This window comes from Corvus brachyrhynchos, unplaced genomic scaffold, assembly GCF_000691975.1.
Source record: "Corvus brachyrhynchos isolate BGI_N302 unplaced genomic scaffold, ASM69197v1 scaffold115, whole genome shotgun sequence".
Taxonomy (NCBI): domain Eukaryota; kingdom Metazoa; phylum Chordata; class Aves; order Passeriformes; family Corvidae; genus Corvus; species Corvus brachyrhynchos.
The window spans coordinates 24712940-24734402 of NW_008239553.1; the positions used below are offsets into that span (position 1 = coordinate 24712940).

General features: G+C 39.5%; 2 protein-coding genes across 2 annotated transcripts in view; one reads left to right on the top strand and one right to left on the bottom strand.

Annotated features, from left to right (window-relative positions):
• Window positions 1-2: 2 nt before the first annotated feature.
• On the top strand, window positions 3-3857 carry SLIRP (SRA stem-loop interacting RNA binding protein; the record flags this gene model as incomplete). Its single annotated transcript, XM_017741657.1, has 3 exons — window positions 3-179; window positions 1869-1976; window positions 3733-3857. Coding segments are annotated over 3 exons (345 nt in total), but the record flags the coding sequence as incomplete, so codon positions are not given.
• The window catches only part of SNW1 (SNW domain containing 1), a 17844-nt gene continuing 170 nt past the window's right edge, over window positions 3790-21463 (bottom strand). The window contains exons 2-14 of the mRNA XM_008639631.2: window positions 20466-20619; window positions 17931-18092; window positions 12143-12238; window positions 11945-12051; window positions 11002-11106; window positions 10839-10908; window positions 9974-10039; window positions 8617-8733; window positions 8120-8261; window positions 6424-6520; window positions 5492-5609; window positions 4624-4787; window positions 3790-4547 (exon numbers count right to left, since the gene is read on the bottom strand). Coding sequence (XP_008637853.1) covers window positions 4343-4547; window positions 4624-4787; window positions 5492-5609; window positions 6424-6520; window positions 8120-8261; window positions 8617-8733; window positions 9974-10039; window positions 10839-10908; window positions 11002-11106; window positions 11945-12051; window positions 12143-12238; window positions 17931-18092; window positions 20466-20619 — 1603 coding nt within the window. The 3' untranslated portion in view covers window positions 3790-4342. The remainder of the gene's footprint in view (window positions 4548-4623; window positions 4788-5491; window positions 5610-6423; window positions 6521-8119; window positions 8262-8616; window positions 8734-9973; window positions 10040-10838; window positions 10909-11001; window positions 11107-11944; window positions 12052-12142; window positions 12239-17930; window positions 18093-20465; window positions 20620-21463) is intronic.

Sequence of the window (21463 nt, forward strand, 5' to 3'; positions counted from 1 at the left end):
CGCTGCTGGGCCGGGCGGGGTTTGGCGGCCGCGTGTGCCGGCACAGGCCGGGGGTCGGGCCAGGGCGGCGCGGCTGCGCGGAGGCGCCGGGCCCGGATAACAAGGTGCGTTTCCCCACAGAGGAGCTGAAGGAGTACTTCTCCCAGTTCGGGTCGGTGCAGAGGTGCCAGCTGCCTTTCGTGAGTACCCGCGCGTCCTCCGGGCCGCAGTTCGTGTCTTCTCGGCGAAGCAGGGAAGAGCCACTGGCTGGTCCTGCGGCTGAGGCCTTGCTCCGAAGCAGCTTCCCCGTTTCCTAGGAGCTGCAGTCTGGACGCCTCATCTTGTACTCTAGTGAGGTTTTCAGTGCTCTCTACCCTTAGCTCCTTCTCGCAGGAGCATCACCACTTGACTGCGAGCGCTAGGCCTTATTGAACCTTAGTGTTTTCCATTGGCTTTCAAAGAGCTTTACAAAGCACATCCTTCACATCTTGTTGATGCTGGCATTTCTCAATAATTAATGTAAAAATGCTTTGAGCTTTTCTATCATCGTGTTACTATTTTTCTGACAGAGAATAAAGTTTTTATGTGCCTGGTCTAGCTGGCAAAAAACGAAAGGTGTGGGTATGAACCTAGCATCTTTTTCTGCTGTGGATTCAGACCCCATCCAGAGTGCGAGGCTAACACAAAACCCATAACCTCTGCAGGGTGCTGCCAAGCTACCAATGCCTCTGTCGTTTAGGCTGTTTATCTCCTGAGGATGTAGGTCAGGCATCATAGATATCTAATGCAGTTTCTTAGAGATGAGCAGTCAAAAAGTATTCCTTTGTGGGTAAGTTGCAGGCCATTGCTGAAAGTATCAAGGTTCTGCCCGCTTGTGTTTCTCCATGTGAAGTAATGGTCTGTTAGATTAAGCTCACTGTGTAGTGAACTTCAGTTAGTGAGCTGATGGGTTCACCTCAGTTGAGGATTAGTGTGGAAATGAAGGAAGATAGTTTGAAACAGCCTGGTTGTTTTGAACAGTTGAAGCTTAGGCACCTGCCTGTCACATCATTTTTCCTCAGGCCCAGGACAGACTGCATCATTCTGTTGTAAAGTCTGGTGGCTTACCACAAACTCATGCATGTGTACCTTTAGATTCAGTGATTACTTAAGAAGTTTCATTAATGCTTAAAACTGCCAGAGGTACAAAAATCCCAGTGTAGGACAGCCTAATTTAGACATCACTGTGATACTGAAACCAGGCAGTGCCTTGTAGGTGAAAACTTCCCTGGTGGTTTGGAAGTGTTGCCTGATGATCAGAGTGGCTGAGCTGTTGTGAGCTCTGAGGGGGATCTGAGTAGACATAGAAGGCACTTGGATACACCTGGCTTTTCCTCATTATCACCTCTTTATTGACAATTGTCTTTTCTGACTGGTAAATTATTTCTAAAAATAACTTTTTTCTTTCCAGTGCAGTTAGTGTTTGTCATTCTGAATTGCAGAATGCTTTCTTAGTCTCTTAAGTAGCTGTTTTATATCTTGCTGAATGCATTTCATGTACTGTGGCCATTTAAATGTCAGTTCTGTTGTGACTGACTATTATTAGTAGATAAATACTGCAGTTTGAAACTACTGCCTATGCATTATTCCAGGCTTCAACCATATCTTAAGATTGTGATTTTTTTTAATTATTGCTAGATTCAAATTGAAAGGTATGTAGAACAGCCTTTGCTAGACCCCACATGCTGTCACTGACAGCAAATGTCTTAGTGTGAAGAAACAGCAAGTGTGCCAATTCCTCTGATCATTTCTGAATAGTCCTTAAATTCAATATCTGTAGAAAGTTTTTAACAGCCTCTGTGAGTATTTCCTATAGTAATTGCATTTTGTTTTTTTTAACTGGTAATTAGGACAGAGATACAGGCTTTCACAGACGTTATTGCTGGATTAAATTCTCAACTCCAGAAGAAGTTCAGAATGTGTTACAGAAGGACTCCCACATTCTTGAAGGTTCCAAGGTAATGTGCTAATTCCTTTCATGAAGTAAGGCGATGAGTTGACTCTAATTCTGCTTTCAGTTGGATACAGTAACATGAAAATATTACCATAGTTTTTCAAAGTGTGGTTAAGGATTTTGTCACTCAGTGTGCTTTCAATGTTTTTTAAATCATTACCACTTCTGTTTATTCCCTCCTCTCAGCTTGAGTTGTTAAGGGTCAAGATCATAGAGCTACCAGAGAGATCACACATGCAAGAGACTAAAAACTCCTGCTATGCTAAAGTAATATGAATTCAGTAAAACTGTTTGGGATTTACTATGCAACTAGTTTGCACTTTGAAACACAGGTTTCTGCAGGTGGATTCCAACATCTGATCTGGATGTTGAGTGGCTGGGGAAACATGATAAAGAAAGTGATGCTAAGTTTTGAACTTTAGTGAAATTTATTTTTCTTCAGCTGTCATTTCATACAGGAGAAATCAGCTGCTTGCTTTCATGTGTTCAAGGCAAATTTAAAGTTGCTTTAGTGTAGGGTTTTATTCTCTCCATCTTTAACATTTTAAATGTTAGTGCATTAGTGTATGGGATCAAGACAGTGTAGTGGTCTGGCACACAGACACTTTTGTATGTCATTGACTGGTCAGCTAGAGCCAGACAACTATATCCTCCAGCGTCACTCCAACACAGAAACCGAGCAAAGCCATCTCACCGTTTTCCCAACATCTAGTGTGCTGTGGTGTTGACAGATAAGGAATAAAGGACAGGGAGTCAATGGCTGCCCAAAGCCATTGATTTGTTAACAGCTCTCATGTCAAAATCGTTAGAAACTTGCATCTGGGATGTTCCCCAAATAGGGGATTTTCTTAGAGACTTTTATGTGCTTCAGCTGATACAACTACTCAGAGGGTGTACTACAGAGTGAAGTCATGAGCAACAAGCAGGCTAGTGTTATCAGACACAATCAGTTCAAGCCTTTGATTAATTAATACAAATTCTTCAATATCCTTTTGACAACTAGTTTCTTATTTTGAGACTTTGAATGCTAGTAGAAAGTAAAAGTAAAATGAATTGGCAGGAGACTTCAGTGATGCAGTATTTTGATTGTGATAAAGTATTTTGCTTGACATGGTTCATATTACTGCATAAGTTATTGTTGGTTGTGGTACTTCAGTACCCATTCCCAAGAAGAACCAACCTGCAAGTTCCAACTGTGGTACAAAAATGGAAGCAGAAATTAAGACTCCTTAAACTGTGACTAGATAGGCAGTAGGCTGGTCCTTCATAAATTGTGCTGAACTAGGATGTTATCTGTATGCAATTACCAAATTGAATACTAGAAATAGTATTTTGTGTAAGTTTCCTGGAAATTTTTGCTGCTTTTATTCTTGAAGCTTTAAGGATAGCCACATGCACTTAATTGCCTAGGCTTCAAAGACTATACTCTCACAAGAGGTGCAAGCTAAGAGACTTCTTTATAGTGAAATAAAAAGCAGACGGCAAGCAGTAGTTATTTTCATTTCTTAAAAAATGCAGGCTTCTCTAGAACACGAGCACTTCTCCCACTTGGTTCAAGGCTAGGTTTAGACAGTTGCTGGAACAACAAGCAATTGCTGTCCATATATATTCAACTTTCTTGTCAGGAAAGCCCTGGCTTGGGGCTCATGAAACTGAATTGGTTATAAATGTATCTTCTGCTTTCCATATCAATGGAAAATAATGAAATGAAAAATAAACCTTCTTGCCTAGCTAATTTCAATAATTTCCATTGTTTTCAGCTCACTCTCAGACAGCAGACCCGTAGAAGACGCAGTCAAAGAAAGAATCAAAGTGCATGAGTGGTGGAAGGAGGCTTTATTTCACTAAATGTAAAGAAACTAAAATAAAGATTACCGAGAAACTATGAATGAGTACTTGTTTTAAAACAGAATCCAGCTGTTTCCCCTCCCTTGTTCAAAAAAACTGTATAGCCGCACTAAAACACTGAATCATAAACACCCCAGCATCTGTTACAGCATAAGACGATCATTATATACAGCAGGAAAGCTTTTAACAGATGAAGTCAAAGCTTTAGCTACCTACAAAAACTAAAGCTGTAGGAAGGGGGCTACATTGTTACCCTGAGATGCTGGGCAATGGGGAAATCAGCAAAGTCAGAGAACTTGCTAAAGAATCATGAATTCCCTTATGAAATGTTTCAGAGTGGTCTCCTTTCTCCTTGGGTAGCAGTCCTATGTAGAAGAATTAGTGTGTGTATATATCCACACGGCCAGAGTTGTGAACTGCTGTGTTACAACGCCATCCTCCTGTACACCCACTATTAAAAATCCTTTTGCGTGAAGTCCAAGCTTGCAGTCCATTTCCCTACCTCTCAAGGAGAAGAGGCATTCAGTCCTTCCTCCTCTTCTTGCTCTCATGCTCATGTTCTTTAGGGCGGCTGCTGTCTGATGGCCGTTTAGAACCACCGTGTTGCTTAGCTTCTTCCAGAAACTTGTCCAAACCAAATGGATCCTCCTCAAATTGAACTGGCCCATCTCTGCCCCTGCCTCTTGTGTTACGATCCGAGTTAGAAAACTCTTTGTCAGGAACAAACCTGCAGGAGAAGATGATTCTCAGTTGACTAACTTCAGAGTACTAATTAAGAATATTTCTTAAATTTATTTCCTTACCTGTTGGTCTTTATTCGAGCCTCTAGATCATCACCATACACGTCCTTATCCACATTTTTACTTGGTCTGTAGATGTTTTGGGCCATATCCTTGCCACTTCTCCAAGGCTGGTCATAAACATTATAAATTTCATCCTCTCCTCCAGCAAAGCCACTGTCCATACCCTGTGAAGAACAGCACAAATGAATCTGTAAAACGTCAGCTAACTTAATTTAAGCTGACTGATCCAAATCACACTTATAGAGAGGCTTATATAAACTGTGAAAGTAGAAGTGTCTGCTTGTTAATTTTTGGTTCATCAGCTTTCCGTTCTTGCCTGCAAGTCTTTCACTGGAGACATGAAAAAGAATGATTGACAAACTGCAGGTCTATTGAGGGATTTGCTGAAGCCTAATATATTCTGTCATCTCTGAATAGTATAAAATTCAGAGAAAATAAATGTTGCTGTCAAGTGTTTATATCTTCAGAAGTATTATTAACACAAGCAGTAATGGGAATAGAAAGTATTTACTTCTCTCTGAAAGCAGATTTCCCTATTCGGTCAGTACATTTGTACAAGAGAAGAAAATGAGGTCACTGCAGCTTGAAGGCAAAATAGTTTTTCTCCCCACTCCCCAGTGAGAAAAATCACAACAAAAACACTTTAATTCAGCTATACACTTAGAATATTCGATTTTTTTTTTTTTTTTTGCACAGGCTCTGGATAAAGGAAATCAACAGTTCCCTAATCAGTTATGTAAAGACTTCTTTCTGAGTGCATCCACACCAACCATGAGAACAGGCTCCCTTTAGTATTCTAGCCATACCCACTAAGGAAGGATGAACATGTTCTCACAGAAAGCTACACAGCTGTGAAAAGGTATTTTACCTTGCTCTGGTTGAACAGCCTCTGGTCATACTGGATTTCATTGGATGGCCTGGGGTTGGGTACCCCCAGGGCAATAACTTCACTGATATCTCTGTTCTCATTTCTTTGCAGCTTTGACCTGAATTAAAAATTTAAAAGTTTTATGAGGTCAGTAAACCATAGTTGTTGACATGTTCAATTGCAACTGGATCCTGTATGAGATGCTAACAATTTGCCGCAGGAGCCAGATTTTGACTGTTGTTCTTCCTTACTAGGTAACATTTAAAATTTGTCTCCTGGCAAAGGAAACATTTGGAAAAGTTATGTTCAGCTGGGCATGACATTTAAATTTGCTTTCCACTATCTGCAATTCACATCAAGGTGACTTGGTCTAAAATGTCATATTTATTTTTGCAAGAATCAGTGTAGTTATATTCTGGGAAGGCCAAGCAATCCAATTTTAACATATTAGAGATTTTAAGCCTCCAGAAACCATTTGCACTCAGAAATCTTAGTGGCTTCAGCTAGTAAGATATTTCAGCCTACCTTCATAAATCTAAGCTTACTTTAAACGAGCAGCTTCAAGAAGCAAAGCCACTATTGGTAACTCTGGTCTCACCAAAATTAGAGGATTCAGGTTTCAATCTTTGCTGTCAACATGTTAATTAAACCGGAATATACTGAAGTTCTGCTAAAGAAAAACCCACACAAAACCAACACAGCACACTCCTCTCTCCCATTCACGTGGAAAATTCTACATGTTGAAGAGAATATTGCAATGTTTTCACACAGTAATACCTTTTCATACAATGAACTGTGCTTCGTACCAGTGACTATCTCCACAAGATAAAATTCAGGCACTCACATCAAGAAAAGGAAAGCCCAGCAACAGGTTCCCTGGTGGGGAAGCCAGTGCCAGTACAAGAATAAACCAGGTTTTTTTTGTGACTCACCTTTTATCAGGGGCTGCCCGGGAAAGATTTCTGTCATGCTGTCTCTCTTTGCGCCGGTCATGTCTGATTTCGTCTCTTTCTCTAGCTTCTCCATCCTCTGAACAAATACAAGATTGCTCATTATAGACAAATATTTGAAGTTTGAATTAATTATGCCAGACATTGGCACAGTAATTCAATTCAGTATTCTTTTACAGAAGAGTAGTGACCCTTAGTGCTATTGAAAATGTTACACTTTATTTAAAGTGAACACACGGAACACCACAGCTTTCTTATGCCCCAAGCAACTGACTGTCCTTGATAAGAGTCAAAGCAGACATACCCTAACAACTATGTTCTTCCAACTTTCAAGAGCTTCGAATACTTGTCTGTCTAGGAATGCAATATCAGAAAATCACTCAGGTTGAAAGGGAGTCTAATTCACAACCTCCTGCTATCAATGCTGAATTCAAACCAGGTTGGTCAGGGCTTTCCCCACTCAGGTGAGGAAAACCTGCAAGGATAGAGACTGCCAGACTTCCTAGGCAACCTGTTCCACTGCTGTTTGTCCTCATGGTGAAAATTTTTCTCCTAACATATAGTTGAAACCTTCTGCTTCAACTCTCGACCACTGTCTCATTCTTCCACCATGCAACTTGGTGATCAATCTTGACAATCATTTAGGAATCATTATGGGATGATCTTGTGGGTAAGTTCCCATTATTTGGCCCCAATGGCACATCATCTCCTAGCAGAACAAGCTTTATTCTCTCAGCATCACCTGAACAGGCAGTTACTTGAGCCTGTGACCATTCTGATGGCCTTCCACTGAACTGACTCCTATTTATCAATGTCCGTCTTGTACCTGGAGGCCCATAACTGCACAAAGTATCCCAGATGCAGTCTAACAGGTCACCAATAAAAGGAAATTATTACTTCCCTTGACCTACTGGTTACAATCCTGCGGATCCAGCTTTGTATGCCCTTAGCATTACAGTTGCCAGGGCACACTGCTGGCTCATATTCAGCATATTGTCCACTACAACTCCTGGGTCCTTTCCAACAGAGTGGCTGTCCAGCTGGCCAGCCCCCAGCCTGTTGGTAAGAGGTTAGTACATCCCAGCTGCAGGATCTGGCTTTGTATGACCATATCCCTCCGCCTTCTAGATCGATCGTAACTGCTCTGTAAGTTCATCATCTTGATCTTTGAAGAGTGATTTCAATCAGAACGTAAGACTTATCACAATGGTGACAATTTAGTTAGGTTGGCAGCAGGGATTTTAGAGCCTGCTGGCCAACAAAACTACAGCTCTGCAAGACCAGTTACAACAGTGCAAGAGACAGAATATTGTGTTTTACCAGCTTTGAAAACTTAAAAGATGGTTTAGTTCTTCTAAACAAAGTTGCCCTTCGTCTGCAACATGCTGCTTCTAAAAACATTAGTTTAGAACTGTCCATGAAAGCCACCACTCGCACTGATGCATTATTAACTCCAAAATTCTCAGTGTCCTAAACCTGTATACACCAACATACCGATATGAGGTTCAAACCTGCATCCCATCAAACCAGCCAGTGACTTAACCAATAGAGTGAAGAGACGAACTGATGTAATGCTTAGAAATTTCAGCTGGTATTTGGATATTGTAAGTTCTCAGGTTATTGCTCCACATTTCAGTGTTAAAAAAAGCCATAGCATCTTAATAACAAAGAAATGTACCTTTTTCAACATGTGTTTTGATCCCTGCTCTTCTCTCCCTGGCTTTTTGAGCCATTTCTCGGAGCTTTTCCTCATGTTTCTCCTTTTCTTTCTGAGCCATCTTCCTCTCCACCTGGGCACGCATCTCTACTGCCTCACGAGCCTGCACAAATAAGACACAGGTAAAAATACAGAAAGCCTACCACCTGGGATACAAGCAGATCTGTCAAGGAGTTAGCTAGTAAACAGGAACAGAAATGAAGCCAAAATTAGGAAGCTTAAAGCCCATCAGCCACAGCAGTTAGCGCTGAGAGACAAGACCCATGACTTCCGATAACTTAACCCACGCTGAGCCAATGATTCCAAGATAGTGGGGATAAGACCTTAAGTCTTACATTAGCAAAGAAGCAGAACAAATCAAAAAGCTATAGCCTATTCACAGCTGATTTTCTGAAGGAAATTAGCATACAAAGATAGTAAAACTATATGGAACAAAACAGTTTAAAGAACTACCTGACCTTTCTGTCAGCAATATAGAGCGCCTCAGCAAGTTTGGCAAAGTTTTCATTAATATGAACAGTCTGCAATCCTCTGCCATCTGCAGCCAGACGCTTATCTAATGGAATGGTGTAACCCTACAGTGGAAACAGAGAGGCAGTTAATCACAGAAACAGTATTTGTAATAACAAGCATTATTATATTTATTGTGTAAGAAAAAAAAAACCACATACAAAACTCATAGCCCATCATTATTATGCCTCAATGGATCTCCCTTTCATACATACTTCAAATTCTTACCAGGTAATACTAAGCTTCACTCCAATTCCACCCTCCCACCAAATCTGAATCACAGCTTTCCTTCAAGTTTCATCTTAGGACAAAAGAAAGTTTTCAACTGATAAGGTCCACTTTTTGCTTTGTCTTAAAAAATCTACAGATAATAGCTTCTCCAGTATCTCAGCTGTTTTACCTAAATGGTTTCCCTACCTGTTAAGAGGTTAGCTGATTCAAAATAAGAAAGTAAGGGGCAAGGCAGCCAGCAAGACACACTAAATACCAGTTTTGTTTTCCAAAGCTGAAACTCAAAATTATTAATAGATGATATTTTAAGATTTCTTTAGTGAGCTCTACAAAATTTCTGCTTTGGTTTTAGCATCTGCAACCTAAAAATTGATCTCCTAATTAGCATCGGTCCCAGTCAGACAGCTGTGTTGGGGTACACAAGAAAAAAGTAACCTCCAAACATGCAGCTTTTCCTTCCTCCATTTGAAGGGGCTGTCTCAGGACAACAGCTTAGTATGTTTCAGAATGATTAAACCAGTTACTGCAGCGAATAAATTCTCCCCTGTCTTGGAACATAAACTTAACAGCTGATAAAAATCAATGGGACAGGACCTACTCAAACAAGGAACAAAAATAGCTAGCTGACCAGTGGTAAAAATTAATTAATGAAAGAATGCAACAAGGAAAACTTTCCAGAAATATGGACTGGAGTATTAAAAAGAAACATGCTTGGGTCTCTGATAGTCTGGTCTTTTTCAGTTTAGATGGCTTTACTTTGTGACCTCGAGAGGTTTTGAGTTTCGACTGCGCTATTATGGGGATGTTAATTAATATAATTTTTTCCTCTCAAAATTTATAATCTCTGCCATGAAGTAACATATTTTCCCTCAGTTCTATACTCTCAATTGGACAACCCTTATATGCCAAACTGAAGAAAAATGAGCTGTACGATCATATGCTCTTCATGCTAGAAGCAGCCAGTTTACCTAACTCTAGAGGTTTAAAATCAGTATTATTCAAGCTTAAATCATGCACAGAAGTTTCCCATCAGGGTGCAACATTAGAAAAATAAATTTATGACAACTTAATTACCTTTGCATTTTTCCAGTTTGAAATGCATGGAGGAATTTTCCACTCTTGCTGCTCTTTCACAGTCATCTGATTTAAGAGAAGAAGCAAAGTCATCTTCAGAATCATAGTAAAAGGAAATACTGTTTTCTTTCTCAAAAGCAACTATGAAACTATTGAAATAAGTCAGAGTAGAAAGTTCAGGACTCCACTACAAAACCCCAACTCTTCTTAGGAGCAATAAGATTACAGAATCAAGGAATGGTTTGATTGGAAGGGACCTTAAAGATCAGCTGGTTCCAAACTCTCTGCCATGGGATTTATTTTTGTACTGTATCTTTGCCAACACTGAATAAAGTCCCGACAGCTCTTCAGCCATCCTCTTAAGCTTTTGTCACACAGGCCATAACTCTCAGCCAGCTTGTTAACATCTGCACACTTAGCAGCCGTTGAAGTTGAACCAAACTGATGAACCACCACTACACTCATTTCTCAGAAGGAGCTAATCCTTAATGACACAACTTAATGTTATGGAAGATTATTTTAACAGTGTTGTCTAAAAGCAACATAAGGGTACCCAGGCTAAAGCCTTGGTCAACTCATTCATGCCATGAACTAATTTAGCAATGCAGCCCTGCATAAAATACATGAGACATCTACTCAACCTTTGACAAGATAGATAAAAAGACAGCAACTTACAGAACTGCCCAAATGAAAACAAACAAACAAACAAACAAAAACACTGCACCAGGCACCAAGTTTATCACTTAACATCACATCAAAAGATCAATAAGGAGAAGGTACAGGTACACAGAAATGAACTAGATCAAAGAAGAATCTGTGACCCACCTAAGCATTCAAAACTGAGAACAGCTATGGTGTTTCATACCTTTCTACTAGGAGAGTGCATTACAGGTGCCGGAGGAGATGGTGGTCCTCGCGGAATCTTCTTGTTAATTCTGAGCAATTACGAAAACAATTACAATCATCATGTTGCACAGAAATACACTTCAGAATCTTCTACTTGCCTTGAACAAGCTGTGAACACTTACTTGAATCTTGGAGGCTCCATAGGGTCCTTCTGCATTTCGACCATCCGAATAACTCTCTGTTTTGCTCCAGAGTTGAATGCAACTCCTTGCTGAGATGGTGTGTACCTGAATAAAACAGAGTGCTCAGTTTTCTGCACACAGCTAGATATTCCTTTCCCACCTCCATTTTTACTCAGTTCACTGCTCTAGCTGTGGTTTCATGTTATCCACAACAGTTTAAGACTATTCCACTATGAATGTCAGCAGCAGGTAACTGCCTAGATGATACTGCACTGAGTGCAGACTCAGTTACACCAGACAGAATGTAACTTCTCTTCAGGGCTACATTCTCCTGTTTCGACCTAGATTCTGAAATAGACGAAAAACAAGTACAATACACACAGCTTGTCACAATACTCTCCTCCACCTATGTCTGTGAAGCCCTGGTGACTTCTTACTGTTCAATACCCATCTCTTCACATACTTTTTTTTCAGAATTAACCTCAAGCCAAGTGTAACCCTGCCATGAAATTTTTCTGTGTTTGAAACAGAAAATCATCATAAATGAGTATCAGCCTCCTCATCATTCCAATTCTTTCCAATTGCTCATTTTCTATGGAGGAAGAACTTTGTTACATGTCTTGTTGTGGCTTGAAACTTGCAGTAAATACTTTCCTTTCAGGGCAGCATCATTAATAGTGATCCCTAGCAAATCTGTGTTTTGTTGCTAAAACAATAACCCCACCAAAATGCCACAACTCATGACATGTTAATGACGTATTTCTACACACTTCAAACTAGGTGATCATTAGTGGTTTAATTCAAAATACATAAACCAGTTTCATATTCCTTACAGAAGAACAGAATTCAAGAGGAATTTCTGTTCTCAGAAATTAAACAAATATGCCAATTTTAATCCATTTTGTCTATCACAACATCTTGCACAAACACCAGCACTACATACCGAATGTACTGTGCAGGAGCTAGTTTGTCAGCAGCTCGAACTGGCATGGCTGCTGCAACTTTCTGAGAGACTGATTTCTCCAAGGCTGCTCTTGTCTTCTCTGTTATCTGAAGAAAAAATACCACAGTGTGCATCTCATCCCATATGCAAGACATAAAGCATACCACTGCTTACTAGGCACATCAGTGCATACAATACCTCTCTAATTGCCTCCTCATCTGGTCTTTGCAGTTCAGGATCATCTACATTCATGACCTCTTTTGGCACAAGATCTGTGTACTTGCTGTAAATAACCTGGAAGACATTAGATTTTACTTGTGCTGATGAACAGGAATAAATGTACATATATCAAAGGAAATCTTTCAGGCTTAGACTATACTTTGGGTACTAATTAAAATTAATATACAACTATAAATGCACTACAATTACATATCGTTCAATTACTCCCATAGAAGACCTGGTTACATATATACTCTGGACCCCATTTTACAGATGGAGTGATCGAAGAAACAAAGCAATCTGATTAAATATAATTGTATAAACTGCTCTCAGAACTGGCATTAGACAGCAGTTTTCCGTTTCCCATTCCTAGTATTTTCCTTTTTAGGGACCTCAAGACAGACAAAACCCCACAAATTTTTACTTTGTTTTCAAGGATTACTCAAGAATTTCATGCAAGTATTTTCCAGCATCTGGATTTTTTCACATCATTAGGTTTACTATTTTCTTGAAAAAATAAATACTTGAGAAATCTGGTCTTGACACTTTCCCTTATATAGGTACTTGAGTTTTCACACAACATGCAGCTAGCTGCTGGCAGCTTCCAGTCCCGGTTTAAAATATTGGGAAAGAACACTATTAGATGGCTTCAGGGAAAAATGTATTGTATTACATTAATGCTTCACAAGTATCCAACAAAACAGCAAGTTTTAGTTCCAAGGGTTAAAAGTCAAGAACTATTATTTCAAGTTCATTATGCAGTACATGTCCAACTACAAAATTAACCTTTAGCCTCAGCATTAATTAATCACATGAGAGGATTTTCTGCTTCTCAGCCTTCACTCCTAAAATTTGAATCCTTTGAATTAGTATCAGTAATATTCTAGCGTCTCAGATGCTGAATGAAGGACATCTGAAGAGCAGAGTTCCTCTAAGGTAATTAACTCTTAAGTCCAAGTGTCTTGCTGCATGAAGAACAAAGTATGCTGAAGGAGCTTTAGAGCATCCCAAAAGACAAAAGAAGAAAATAAAAGAAGGTGCTCCTTGTGGTGGTCCAAGAGCACTCTAAAAACTACTTTACAGTGAGGTACAAATGATCTATATGAACTATTTAAACTTTGAAGTATTGCATGCAAATGGCAAGATGCTTTATTATGGAAGAAATACATAATATAGATTAAACTATCCTGAAAATACAAATACTTCTGCTGCCATCAAAAACTTGATACTCTTGTTTTCATTGTAGTCCTTTTTTGAAGTGATACAAAGAGGCAGATAAAGAAGTTACATTTCTTTTTGTTGTTTTTCGAGACATTTATCTTGTTTTAGGAGTAATGTTGAGACATTTCATTAATCTAAGATAAAGAGGAGACTGGGATTGATTGACATTGTACTGTGCCCATCCACTACCATTTTTCAGTCTGTAAAATTTGAAATGAAGCATCAGCCTGTGTTTTAGATATTTCATTCTGATTGCTACTGAAAAGCAGAATCTCCTTCTAGACACAAAGAAAAAGCTCAAGTTTTTGGTACAGCCATGCGATTCCCTGGCTGGGGCAGCCTTAACAGGCAGTGATTAGAAATCTGCATGCCACTGCAAGCAGAAAGAGAATAATATTACTTAACTAGCTAAGATACTGTACCATGGCAGGATTTAGACATCAATCACATTCAGAGTCTCACAAGGCACTTGACAGGTTCAAGTGTCTTGATAGAAATTTCTTAATTTGCTACAAGAAATCCTGTCCTCGACGTATTTTGTTCTATATATTCCAACCAGCCCTGTACAGTGCTCATCAATCCTATATGTACATCAAGAAGTTACTATCAAGCAATGCAGAATGAATTCCTTCCTTGTCAAAGAATGGTTTCTCCATATGAAGCATATAACATTTTAGAAATCATTAAAATTACCTGGTTGTAAGCCTGGTACACACACCAGATAAAAAAATGGTAACAAACTCAAACCAAGCTCTGACACAAAGGCAAATAGGTTGCAAGTAAGTAACACTTTTGATTATTTGAGTTATATTCATGTTCTTTTGACCTGTTCCATAGCTGTGACAGGACTTCAACAATGGAACTACTCTCTTGTAAATGTTTCAATTGAATTGACAATCTTGGGGAAAAAAAAGATGTAAATAAGCTTTGTGATTTTTTTCTCCTTTAACAACTAAGCCACAGCCTTGGGCCATGAAGAAGAAATCCAACTCCAACATAAAAAGTTATTCTTGCTGGAAAAAAGTAAGGTACCTAACAGTTCCATTCCTTGATTTCACTCTTTCTTCTGTCTTCATAAAAACACAGGATGCAATTACATGTTTTTATTTTCCTAATAAGGGGACAGCATCAGTCTCGCCAAAATATATCACTATTGATGCGTTATTTTAGCCTGGCTTTTAGTAACGTAAGTAGAGAAAGTGCTGAAAGAATTTACAGCAGCACAAGAGCTAACCACACAGCTAGGCTAGAAATCCATCTCGACAACCAGATGGAAGGAACCCCATCTTCAGATCCATAAGGTCATGCATCCAGGTCTGTTAATGTTAGCCAGCATTTCATGTCTAGCAGATTTTCTGCCAAACCCAAACAGGAGGCTTGTCAGACTATCACATTTGTGTCAGTATTTTTCAGGGAAAATTCTCTGAAGCAACTGTTTTTTAAATATGTAAGGGAACAGATGCAAGAGAGATGAACCACTGCAATAGTAGAAACTGCTGACAAGTCATCTAGATATAGGGGCTGGGTGATGGAACTGCTGCCTCTACAGGAAGGCAGAATACTAAATTCAACTTTGAAAAATCCATAAACTGTAGCGAAAGCAAAATTTTCTTCCTAACTCAGACCAAAGAAGTAGCTCCTAGAATAGGTTAATAAACTCCATCTAATTTCTGTCAGGCTGCTAAGTATCTGTTTCTTTTAGCTTTAAGTATTAAGATTGAAGAAATATTGAATTATGGCTGCAGCTCTCTGGAAAATGAAACTTCTGTATCTAATTCTACTGACACTGTACTATCAGAAGGTCTTAAGAGAAAATATTCCACATTATTCAATTCAACGCAGATCACTGAAGAACTGCTCCCTATGACATCTCTGCCAATATTTTCTCCTGCAAAGCAAATCAAATCAAGCAATAGTAGTTCTGCTGCTTCCAGTGAAATTGTTTCAAATATCTGTTGCAGCACAAAGAGCCAATTGTATCCTGAGCTACATCAAAAGCAGTGTGGCCAGCAGATCGAGGGAGGTGATTCTGCCCCTCTACTTTGCTCTGCCGACACCTGAGCTGGCATGCTGCATCCAGCTCTGAGGCCCCAAACACAATGTTGACCTGTTGAAATGAGTCCAAATGAGGCCACTAAATTGACCACAGGGCTATAGCACATCTTCTATGAAGACAGGCTGAGAGAGTTGGTGGTGTTCAGCCCAAAGAGAAGGCTCCAGGGACACCTTACTGCAGCTTTCCAGTACCTAAAGGGAGCCTACAAGCTGGAGAGGGACTTTTTACAAGGGCATGTAGTGACAGGACAAGGGGGAAGGGCTTTAAGATGAAGGAAAGTAGGTTTAGATCAGGATTAGGAATAAATTCTTTACTGTGAGGGTGGTGAGGCACTGGAACAGGTTGCCCAGAGAAGTTGTGGATATCCCATCCCTGAAAAGTGTTCAAGGCCAGAATGGGTGAGGCTCTGAGCAAACTGGTCCGGCAGAGGGTGTCCCAACCCAAACCATTCTATGAATCTGTGATCTAATTTTCCTCTCAGTTTGACTCCCCTTTGAATCGCAATACTTAAATCTTTAATCTCAGCATTTACATCCAGCTGGATGCAACCAGGATCAAGCTGACACAGAAGGCAGAGCTCAGGGTTAGAAAACCCTAACTCTACAGTTCTATAGAGCCTGGTTTTGGAAAAGCCCCACATCTCTTCCATCTTGGTGAATGAGAACAAGAATATTACTGCCTTCATTATAGATGCTGTATGGAAAGTTAATGAAAGTACAGATCTTCATGAATCAAATATGACAAACATTAGTGGCTTAAATTAACTCCAATTTAACCTGTTAAGAAGTATTTTCCTAACTCTGAACCAAGTAAGAGTCAGTGAAAGATTACAGTCACTTTTGCCTCAAGCCTACTATCATATCTAGTTATTTTTCAAACGTACTAAGATTCCAATCTGAACAGTTCTATTACATGCAAATTACAAATAATCCTACAAGTAAGTAAAGATGTACTTGACAAGTTGTAAAAATGAGGGTTTAACTACACTAATTTTTTTCTTACTATTTGGCCTGCAGCTTCCCCAAAATTGGTATGATTATTACTTCTTGTCTAATTATCTGCTTGAAATTATTTTGTATGCTTTCGACAAAGCAACATTTCTATTTAGCATGAAGTATCAAATATTTAGTAAAAAATTTCTTCAAATAAAATTAATATTTTAACACCTTCCTCTTGAAAAATAATTCCAGACATTAGATAAAGTCTGGTGGAACTCCAAGGAAAGTCTCCTCAATAAAAATATTGCCACTGATGGTTTTTTCTGTTTAGTCTAACTACTTTCTTCCACATGACAGCATGGAGACCAATTTGCACTCATCTTTTTCAAAGGTACTGCAGTAACATATGAGGCATAGGATGAGGATATGCAAGATGTGATGCTTTTTTGACACTCAGAGTATTAATTAAATATAAAATCCTACTGGCAGTAGAGTCTATTTAAAACAATAAATTTATCTGTTAAAAGTATTTTCCCTGATATTCTTAGAATGCCCATCCCAGCTTTTTGCTGGAGAGGTAAAGTTTATATTTTGGTTTCCTCCCTTTCTCAAATGCAGTAAAATATGGGGCGTATTACATAACCATAAGCTTTTCAAGGCACCCTAAATTAAAGCCCAAGAAGTCAAATTATTTTGAAAACAACTATTCATATCTACTAGTTAAAACACTCTGTGTAGTTAACACTTCGTTTACGCTCTCTTTGTGTTACCCTATTCTTTACAGAAGATGCTTGCTGGAAGAAACAGCTGGTCATACACTTGATCATGCCTGAGCAGTTTTCCAGCCCCCAACACCTGCTTAAGAGAATTAAAGTCCATGTAGCCCACTTGGTAACACTTGAAAAGGCAGATGTAAATACTCCTTAAAGTAGACTTAGCAGACCCAAGTATCTGACCTCAAAACTAGTTAGGATCTCAAGTGTCATCTCTTGGTATTAGAAAGGCTACTGGATACAGGAAGTTGAAGTTCCCCCCTAAAAAACTCCATGAGAATCTTGCCATCTCTGCACTCAGCACAAAACTTATGGAGTATAACCACTGGCAATACTTTCTGCTGCAATTAAACAACAACAGCAAACACAGAGCACACAACAACACTGAAAACAACCAGAAGTGCCAAATGTTACATCAGTAAGACACAAAGTGCGGTATTCTGAAGGCTGACCTGTGTTTTCTGTCCGGTTTTTTGTCCCCTCTCTCTACATACTGAAATGAGGCCACAGAACTGTTTCCAGTTTCTTGTCTTCATTGGAAAATGAAAACTGCTAAGCCATCAAGTAAGTTCTGTGTAGAGATTCTCGCCACTTTTGCCTTACCTCTTACATTACAGAGAGGACCACAATTTCTGTCTGACATTATTTTAGTTCTTACATAAGAAAAGAGGACGCAATCCATGTGGCTAATGCCAGACCAATGAGTTCAATTATATGCAATGTGTATGTACAACTCTTCCAAGTATATATGCCAGCTGACATACTGGAAGAAGTATTACCTTGTCTTTTGACTGTCCTTGTCGAGCAATTGCGTCGTATTTTATTTTTCCTTCTGCATCCACCTGAACAGCCAAAGCATTGGACATTTTCTTCTTGCGGCCCATATCCAATGGATATTGGGCCACATGAATTTCTGGGAAAGCACCCCCATCTCCAAAATCCTACAGAAAAGAAAATAGTAGTGAATGTCCAAAAGACAAAAAAATGCAAAATGGAATGAGAGAGCAGATTGATTTCAACAAAAACTAACTTGGCAAGAATGCTCCAGTAACTTTATTATTTTCACTGGAAAGAGAGCAGTTAATGAGAGAACTTGCAGTTATTAAAAGACACTGAAATGGAGAGCCATCTTGCAGTAATTATTCCCTGCACAAAGTAGGAACAGGTATTACTGACTAGAATGTGCAGGCAATACTATGCTACAGACAATAAAAAAATTAAGTATTTAATTCTCATGTGAGTTATTAATTAGAACTTCAAAAATTGACCTTCTGCTATAAAGCAACTGTGGATACTAAAATTACAAGAGCAGCATTTTTATGAAGACTTCTACTGGTTATTTGTTGCTTTTCACACCATAATGAAGTGAAAAAGATAAAAAAACATTCCATTCCTTTCAAAGCCTGTAGCTCATAGCTTTACAATGCTATGTGTCAAGCATTTCCTTACTTTGACGTGTAAATACACTGACAACTGGCCCAGCATGCAACAGCCCAATATTCTTACAGTTTATTTCCTCTCTCCTACAATGTGTTGGTGTAAAAAGATTTAATAAATATCTAACCAAAAGACTTCTTAAAGCAGATAATCCTGGCTCAGTAACACAGAGGACCCAGTGGTACCACTCACAAAACAACTTCAGGCTACGGTTTCAAATGCAATGCTTTGGAGGAAGCATTTGCTTAAAGCAGCATGAGCATCTATCCCGCTCTCTGTTGCAACGGCATGGCTTATATGGAGTCTGGTAGCGAAACACATCAAAAAATAAGAATGGGTGTCTTGAGCAGATCTGTCTCCCTTCATGCTCACCATGTGACCAAGTAGTTACCACTATGGGGATGGAGTGGACTGAGACTGGAAATGACCAAGCAGAACACTTCCAAACAGGGATGGTGTGCTCATGCCATCTGCAAATGCTCCTTGAAACATAGTTTCAGTTATTTGAAGGTTTCCACTGGATGTCCCACATTCAACAATTTGTTGTTAAGTATTAGCCTGCCAAATTCAGTCATTCTTCCTTTTTTTTTTTTTTTTTTTTGCATAACTCATAATGTATTAAGAACAGGTTTTGCTTTTTCCAACAATGGCATTCCAGGATCACTGGACAAAGATTACGCTTTGGAAGCATTTGCTGCTTTTGAATTTGCACTTGTTTATGAATCAGAAAGGAGCCCTTAACAGGCCTTTTTGGGTATGTATTAATTTGTGGCCAAGTGGTGCAGGAAACTCTTTGCAAACCTTCAGCACCTGACTTCTTAAAAAATTTCTTTATTAACATTTAGAAAGAACAAGCACTGAAACATTAACTTAAGTACTCAACAGTGTAGGAAGGAAAGCCTACACTGGATATAATGAAAGTATAATTTTTAACATCACCCACATAAGAATGTTTTCTTTCAGTGAACCACTGGAACTACTATTTGAAGTACATGGATCACCACAGAACAGTGTTGGATTTACAAAAATGGCACTCAAACATAAATGAGGGTAACGTTGTTACAAGCTGATGAAATTATGGTATTTGGAAACAACGTAGGATCATACATTAAGTACTGTAATAAAACCTCAACAGCATGCTTGGTCCCAAGAGCACTGGCTTGTAACTCACCAGAAAAGGTCTCAAAAGTTATTGTCAAGGATCATTTCAAACTGCAAGGTTTTTCCAGCTCACAGTGAGACTGTTCCAACCAGTTTTGTAATCAGAGCTACCCATCTGTATTTTCTTTCTACTTTTAGCAGTTCCAGTTCAAATTACATTAAACTGGCAAGGGTTACAACTAATGACACACAACATTGTCCAAAACCCTTTTGCTAGTAACATACTTAACAAATATCCGACTAATTTTTAAGTTTTCTTCCAACTGTAATTTTGTCCCCCAATAGCAGCTATCTTTTTGAACAGAACATCTGAGTGTTCTCTTCTCTGATACACACACGTTCACTTACTTCACCTATAATCTGGAACGTGTATTTAACAGTGACAGAGGAACAATATGGACGTCTTTCTCGGAGGACCCTTGCGTTCACAGACTGTAAACCCAAAGGACCACAGATGTATTTCCGTAATACAGCACAACAATCTCTGAAGAGAGGTAGACTTAGACCATCCTGTTTACCATCAAATGTTTTAAGAAATCCAGTGGATTAGAACCTCTTCCAAAACAAGAATATATCAAGCAGTCTGGATGATGCAGCTTGTAAGGCTTTGCACAATTCTCAGCTACATTCACAGTGCTCAGAGTTTATTTCTACTCCAGATTTTTTTTTCCTCCTTTAGCAGACACACTACTACTTGTATGAATTTAAATATTTACCTCTAGCACCCGTGGTATCCATCCTTTCCGGTAACCGTATGGTGGAGGTTCCCTTCGTGATGAGACCAGAGCAGTCTGCCTGGATCTCTGAGCTCTTGCTCTTTCTTCTAGTTCTAGCTGATCTTGGGACAGCTGAGTTGGAGCTGGCAAAAAACTGGACATCCATGGACAGCCACCAAAAGAGAATGACATAAAAAGTTCATTCTGGTAACTTTACTCACTGATACTCAACTATGCTTGAGTCAACTTCATTCTAAGTTACTACTTTCTCTACAATCACTCTCTACAGATTAAGAAACAATTTATGAAACTTGAGCATTGCACTCATAAATGTGAGAACAACTTCTGAGATTCAGTAACTTCCGAGATTAGAATGGCAAAGGCAATGTGTGCTTTCTCAACATTGTATAAGATTCCTAAAAAAACCTAATACTAAACTCACCCACATTCACATAGTGTTTGAACAGTAGTGTGACAATGCCCTTTTTCCAACAGGAATAAAACCACTGCTATGGATAAGAAACAAATATTATGTTCCTGTGTCTCTAGTCCCAATGACTCGCTCTTCCTTTCTCTCAAGGCAAACACCCACAAACAGATCTGTCAACAAGCTCCCCTCTTCAACACCTGACACCTCCCTGCCACGGGCAAGTTGAACCCAAATTTCTTCACTTCCTCTTTTTCAGCTCTTCTTATCTACAGAACCCTTTTGTGCGTTTACTAAGAAAATACCCAGAGAAACACGGGATTCCGGGGCGGCCACTGGACCTGCAGTCCCAAGTCCAGCGAGAGACACTCCAACACGCAACAAAGACCGCTCGCCCTCTCTGACGGTGAGGGAACCTCGACAGAACCCCACGGACCCAACCGAGGCAAAGGAGATCCTTCCTCCCGCAGGGAACACGCGAAGGAAGCAGGACCCTGAACCACGGGCCAAACACCCGCTCCCGCCAGGGCTCCCCCAGGCCCGACCGCCCCTCGCTGCGCTCCCCGAGGCC